This window comes from Cyprinodon variegatus, unplaced genomic scaffold (assembly GCF_000732505.1).
Source record: "Cyprinodon variegatus isolate N-32 unplaced genomic scaffold, C_variegatus-1.0 Scaffold2, whole genome shotgun sequence".
Classification (NCBI taxonomy): domain Eukaryota; kingdom Metazoa; phylum Chordata; class Actinopteri; order Cyprinodontiformes; family Cyprinodontidae; genus Cyprinodon; species Cyprinodon variegatus.
The window spans coordinates 2072240-2079451 of record NW_015150455.1 but is presented as its reverse complement, the minus strand read 5'-3'; the positions used below and the strand labels follow the sequence as shown (position 1 = coordinate 2079451).

The following is a 7212-nucleotide window of genomic DNA, read 5'->3' as shown; positions in this document are numbered from 1 at the left end:
TTTGACTAATATTGACAAGTCCAGACACCTATGCATGCTTTTCTTTTTATTGTTATTTTACCCCATAGGTCTCAGAAAAGATGTATTCCAGTGTGTGTTTTTAAACACACCAAATCCATGAGAATTCAGCTTGCAGGCAAGGTTATATAACTGCTGGTGCACAGCTAGAAAAACAATAAGAATCTTCTGCTCTCCTGATTTAGTGTGTCTAGCTGTGAAGTGCAGACTACCCAGAACCAGAGCCAAACACAGAGGAGTAGACTAAGTTCATATGCTCCACTAATCTGGAACAAACCCTCAGAAAACTCAAAAAACTCAAAGCTCTAAGTTGCCCTAAATCAGGTTTAACATTATTTCTTTAGTGTGGCCTTTTAACTGTGCAATTTAATCATTATTACTTAAGTTCTCAGTCCAACTTATCCTTTTATTTGTTCATTTTTATTCAATTTAATTATTTATGTTTGTTTACTACGTCATTACATTTGTTGCACTTCTTCCTTTTCCTGTTGTTTTGTTTTTCATGTATAGCACTTTGAATTGTCTTTCTATATAAATTTGCTACATAAATAAACCTTCCATGCAATTTAAACTTGGTAGAGAACCCAGTTCTGCTCCTATCAAGGCATGATATGTACTACAACAAGCCAACTAGTCCCGGAAAAGCTAATTTTTTTGTTAGCAGCCAAATAAACATTAATCCATAGACAGCTGTGATTGGAGCAGAAGTCTTTAACCATGCAGAACAAAGAGATGTTTTGCCATTATGCAACAGTATTCAATATTCTGCACTGATATTATCGTACCCACAAGATTAAGGGTTTGTTACCTTGGGTAGATATCACAATGAAGACTTTGCTTAAAGCCTGGGATGCAACTTTTAGATTAAGAGAAAACTGTCCAAGCAGGGTCTGGAAAGAGCTGGGAAAGGGCATCCATCGATTGTAACGAAAAACTGATCATCAACAAGCCTGCAGGCCCAATGATGGCTCTTTTTTTGTGGTCTCTATTTTTAGGTACGAACAAACGGTCAAAGGGCCATTGTGAAAAGCATCCTGTGTCTTAGTCTGACAATATGGTACAGGAGCTGCATGTCAGAGGAGAGGAAGAACTTAAGACTGGCGTTGATGACAGCACAGGGGGTTGTGGCCAGTTGTCTGCCAGATCTTGATTAAGTTTATGTTACATGAGTCCAGAAAGGGGACATACCCATTGACACAGACTCCACATATCCGGGCTATGAATCGTTTGTCTGACTATCAAGATGGGGCCACTAAAAATCTTTGGGTCACACACTGAAACTCAAAGCCATAATATCAGGGTTTAAATTTACCATTGTGGTAAATGTGCTTGCAGAAATCATAAAGACTTAAGTAAACACCTACTCATATCTTGGTTTATTTGTGGGATTTTAAAATATTATGTCGCTGGCTGTGGATAATGGAATGAAATGCTAAACTGATCATAATATAATTTACCCTGGCCAGTGGGGTCGCCAGGGCATTGCACAGAGTGGCAATGGCCACCCCTGGATACCCCCTGGTAGCGCCACTGTTTCCCAGAACTGTGAAAGCAATCACCCTCCTATAGAGGAAAAAAGAAACCATTTCATGAGTGATGATGGTTCTTAGGCTTCTCTGGTACAAGATGCTCTTTATGTAAATACATCATGCTGCGCTTTATGCAAATAAATCATACTGCATCCCTATGTACATATTTCCATACTCCTCTTTAAGGATGCTTTCATCTGCTATAAATGACCCAGTTCTCCTGACATGCCTTAAAATCTGCATGTGTGTTTTTATCTCCTTTTGTCTATATTCTTCATATAAACAATCTAAGCCAGGGTTCCATACAAAATTTCCTTATGGGTCTTAAATGAAAACGATTCTTGATTCCTATTTCTGAAATAAATAAATAAATAAAAATATTAGGTTTTATTTGTAAATGTAAAAAAATATTGTTTAATTTTTTTATTTTGCAGTTTTGGTAACCTTTATATTGATTTTGTACTTGAAATCTGAATAAAATACAACATTTATGTAGATTTTGTAAATATGACAATATGTAAAGGAGGGATGAGTACAAAGTAATAGCTACAAAGCCATATCACCCTTCTCCAACCAAACATGGAAGCAATTAGTACATTAAACAGTTTCAAAGGAAATGCACAAAAAATACTTAGATAGAAGAGGAAAGAGGTGATATTTAATGGCATACTACTGAAAAATAAATCTTGACCCTTAAAGGTTGCTACTGAACCAACATAATAAATGGTAATCAATTCCTGCGTCAGAGTATAGGTCAATAATATATAGATGGCAGGACTTAAGTGTAAGCCTCAATTCATGCACCTGAATGCATTTGCATCTATTTTGTAGCTTTCATGGATTGTGCATTTTGCTTATATATATTTAGAAGTGTAAAGCTAATCAGGGTAATGGCTTTAGCCTGGGAACACTGGCCAGTCCAATCATCACCCTTCCCTTATAAGGTCTGCTTCCATACTTGACATTTGATATTTGATTGCCGTCTCCACTCACTTTTGTTTTGATAATCAACAAAAATTCCACGCTGTTTGAGGTCAGTTTGTTTAAAGTGTTTGCTTGCAGCTGATAAACTAACTGAAATGTAGCCTGTTTTGTTTAGGCCTGCAAGATACTTTTCTGGTTGATCTTGGTATTTGGCTTAAGAAGCCAAGGAACTTTAGGTCATTCATGGCTATATGTTTACTCTATGCGGGAGTGAAAAAGAAACTGTTCCTAATAAGTGACACAAACCAGCCTGGTTTATTTCATGCAACACATTCGTCGCTGTGCAATTTTTTCCAAAGAATTTTGGTCCATTATCTTTTTTTTTTTTGATTGTTGAAGTCTTTTGGATATGATTAATAATGTCAGTATGGTTGCTATAGATTAATTTCTGTGGCATAAAAGCAAAAACAGATCAGTTACAGTTCATAACAGAGAAAATATCTGAGTACACAATTATTGCTAAAAGATCCTTTAGGGTCATTTTGCCCTCAATCAGAAAAGGACTACCCTATATAGATGATGACACCATATGCAACAGAAAACGTATCTACAAAAGCAAATGGATTATTTTTTTATCCCAAAGACCTGATGGAAAAAAAAAATCCTTTCTTGATGACACAAAAAAAAGTAAAGATACTTACCTTTCACTTATAGACTAAATGACTGACAACTTGGTTAAGTAAAGGGTCAACCTAAAGTCCTGTTTACACAACATTTTTTTGTGGATATGGAAAAGTTTTGTTACTATTCTTCCACATGATAACACCACACATTTTCACTGAAATGACCAATTTAAAAAAAGATTACAGAGTAATGACTTCAAAACATATTACTGTCTTTGTTGTCATGCAGATAGGACAACCTAGTGGTGGGACTCAAATAAAACTTTTAATCGGGTTAATTACAGGGTCTGGAATGAACTAATCAAAATTTATTGCATTTTAATCAAAAAGCATATAATTGACAAAATAAACCACCTTTTTGATTCAAAAACCCTTTTTTCCTCCTCAATATTGAATAAATAAATATGTAAACACAACAACACATACATATTGCTTGTTGTGTAATAATGTAAGTAGTTGGATTTAAACACATACATATTACTTTAAATCCAACTATTTACATTATTCAACCTTTGGATAAGGAAAAAGTTATAATATTTTAGCTTTTTTTTTATAGAAATGTCTAACATTTTACACATTTTCTATGAAAAACTACTTCTATAGAAATGTGAACAGTAGATTGAGAGAAGATCAATTTTAACACAATCTTTCACCAAATAAGGTGAAATATATATTGCAACAAGGCATACTATCTTGCCTGTAAACAGAAGATAAAGTTGAATTTCAATACTGAAAGAACTATAACAGTTCAGCTCTGCATAAAGCATTGCCTTCGGGCACTAACAATTGCTATTTAGAGTGCAGCATTTAGTACAATTTAGGCCACTGAAGCTAATGTTTCCTATTAGGTTGCACAAATATTCCATGTTCCTGGCCTTAGCTCTTTCCTAACTGGCAGCACTTTTCCGATATATAGGCTAGAGATTATTATCGTGACCACAGACACACTTACCCCATAGCTTTGATGTCCACACTGATTTGAGGTATTCGGTAAATACACTTTGCTGCAGAAGTTGTTCGAGCCATGATGGCTTTTAAGCTTTTATATTCCCAGTGGACTATCACCTGTGATGCAGCTTGATTTATGGTTTTACCGATGTACATTCACAGCATATTTTCCTGAACTGGTAACTCTTTTAAAAATAATGAAGGTTTTTGAGCAAACCAATACTCTTCTTTCTTTTTTTGTTGTTTCAAAGATTATATCACCAATTAATGGCGGGAAATTGCACTATGTCCATGTTGTACCATGTGTATGGAGATTAAATTAAAATGTTGTTGCTCATATGTCCACTACCAGTATAACACTGCAGTTTATGATCAATAATATAACTTAATAATAACAATTATTAATTAATAACTATCTACAGTGGTTTAATTAAATCAATACCTTCTCTATCGCTTTTTCTGAGAGGTGGTTCATGCAAAAGCGCATCTGAGTAATAATTATGTTCAAAAGTGAGGCAGAAAAAACAATGTCTGAGAAATGCAAAACATATTTTTTATTTTATTTTTTTTGTCAAGAGCAGTCAATGAAATACACATAAATCATAAACAAGGCTTTGTAATCCCTGGATAGGTGTGCTGTTTATTAAGTCTACAAGCTATGATGATAATATTATTTTTTCTGTAAGAATAAGAATTTTGCTCACTCAAATGGAGCTGGAGACTTAGCTATCAGTTCTTTATCTGAGTGTCCTATACACAACATAAAAACTCTTTGCCAACTTCTAGATGCTGTCTCAGCAGCCTTGCATTTGCCCAGTGCTGTCTTTTTACACCTTTTTTGCTTTTGGTCTCCAATTCCAGACATAAGTTACAAGGATGTGCTTAAAAAAGACGATGTTTGGGCTTATGAATGTACAGGTGTCTCATCAGCAAAAAAAAAAAAAAGAAAAGAAAAAGCAGCAATATTTCACAAACACGTGCCCACACAAATATTTACTGGCGATTGAGTAAGGCTTCAGAGCATAGTTAGCAATTACAGCTTTGGACAGATCACCAGGTCTGTGGTTCACCCCAGCTCTGAACACTGGAGCTATTCTCATCCTCTGGGAGTAAAGGAAGGGTTTACAGGCAAAGGCCAACTTGAGTTACAGGGCTAAGGACATTAATTACTCATAGAAGCCGACACAAGAGTGCAGATTAGATTGTAATTGGTGGGTTTTCCTGCACACTCTGTGATTTAGTGAGCTCCTCTGCTGACCAATGCATTAGTGGCTGATTATAGGACTGTTTTTTTCGCTCCAAGTGCAAGACCAAATAACCTCTCGCTAATAAAAAAAATGTGTGCTATTTGTTTTCTCCTCTTGTCAAAATAATAATGAGCTTGGGGTAGACCACGTGGATTTCATGGATGTTGAGCTGAAACTGTGCAGAAAAGAGAGGAAGGGGACTTCAAAGCATACCAGCACATTTTGTGTTTGTGTACATATATTTGCATACTGTGACCTGGTATTTACTTTAAATGTTTGTTTTTGAAGAGCTCAGTGTTACTGATTTACAGCCAGGGATGAAAGGCGATACATACATGAATAACAGAGCTAAACTTGCTTTAAGATTTAAGCATGTTTTGAGCTTTGATTCACTCATACTTCACTTTTACAAACAGAAAAATAAACATCTCCAAAGTGTTCTTTCAACCACATGTAGGGTTGATTTATACCATCTAAACAAGAGGGATTTATAACAGTGATTTAGCAAAACTGGAAAATAGCTGGCCAGCTCTGCAGGCTGTTGGATATTAGAGTGTTATTTCCAATGTTGCATAATATGTCACAGAAGACCTGCTCATTTCCCAGAAACAGGGAACACAGGAATCTTCCCAGAGGTTTTGCCAAATAATCACACAAACACAGAGCAGGAAACAGAGTTACACTAAGAAAGCCTATGCCAGGACTTGCACAAATGCTTCCTACCTTTTGCCATGGAGTTTCCCAGTTTAGACAAGCTGTAGAGAGAGCCAATTCTGAACTGAAGGGGGTGGGACATAATAAATACTGCCTTAAGACTGAAAGTTCAGCTCTTGCAGTGAGTTAGCACAACAGACAGCAGAGTTTTCCATGGCAAACAGGACAGGCTGGCAATTCTAAGGCAAATTAAGTGAGATACATTTACCTTTAATAAAGGCAGAGCTCAGTCTAGCTGTCGTGGCCCTGGGAGAAGAACCACATGTAGGAGCAAGTCATCCTGTCAAATCCACAAGACTTATTATTTGTATCCAATTCTTTGACGTCGGCGGACAGGCAGAACAGGATGTCTGAAGAGGTAAAACAAGAGAGCGTGTCACTGTACCCTGTGAGTGCTCCAGCCACCCTTAAGGAGGAGAAAGTGTGTATCTTTGGGACAGGGGACTTGGGGCGCTCTCTGGGTCAACGTCTACTGCAGTCTGGCTACAGGTTGGTGTATGGCAGCCGGAGACCACACAGCTGCGGCCCAATTCCCTCAGGAGCTCAGGTACATGTTATAATGTTTCGTGTAGAGTGATGAAAATGTTTTTAACAGTTTGATGAGGTTTTGTTGGTGGTGATTACAAGGTGCAGATGATAAAATTTAAAGTAATAAGTTTGTTCTGTCTGTTTAAAAACTGAACAATGTTACTGATTATTTCTGTGTAGTCCAGTAATGGTTCAGATAACACATGGTTAAGTTCTACTGCAGACTGTCTTGTCCTTCATGCAACATCTTACCTTGACAAACTGTGATGTGCCTAGAATGTGATTGGTTCCCATTTAAATCCTCCCAGTGTGTACCCCTTTGTTTAATCACTGTGCATTATCAGCGTCTTGTTCTTCATCTCAACCTGATGAGGAAAATGTTTGTCCTCCAGTTATAATTTTATCCTCAGGCTACATTTACTCAATGGGTCAAATCTGACATATTTGAAAATTTCTTTCTCTTAGCACTCACATATTAACTTAAATCCAGATGCTAGATTTTGTCATTATTCATTTCAATTCACCTTATTTACATAGTGCCAGTTAATAACACATGTAATCTGAGAGCTTTTTAAGTCAATTTGATCAAATATTACAGACAGATTGGTTAAAAAGTCTTCC

General features: G+C 36.4%; 1 protein-coding gene across 1 annotated transcript in view; it reads left to right on the top strand.

The window, feature by feature from the left end:
* Positions 1–6164: 6164 nt before the first annotated feature.
* LOC107103607 (metalloreductase STEAP4-like) overlaps positions 6165–7212 on the top strand; it is a 14097-nt gene continuing 13049 nt past the window's right edge. Inside the window, exon 1 of the mRNA XM_015403412.1 lies at positions 6165–6610. Coding sequence (XP_015258898.1) covers positions 6410–6610 — 201 coding nt within the window. The 5' untranslated portion in view covers positions 6165–6409. The remainder of the gene's footprint in view (positions 6611–7212) is intronic.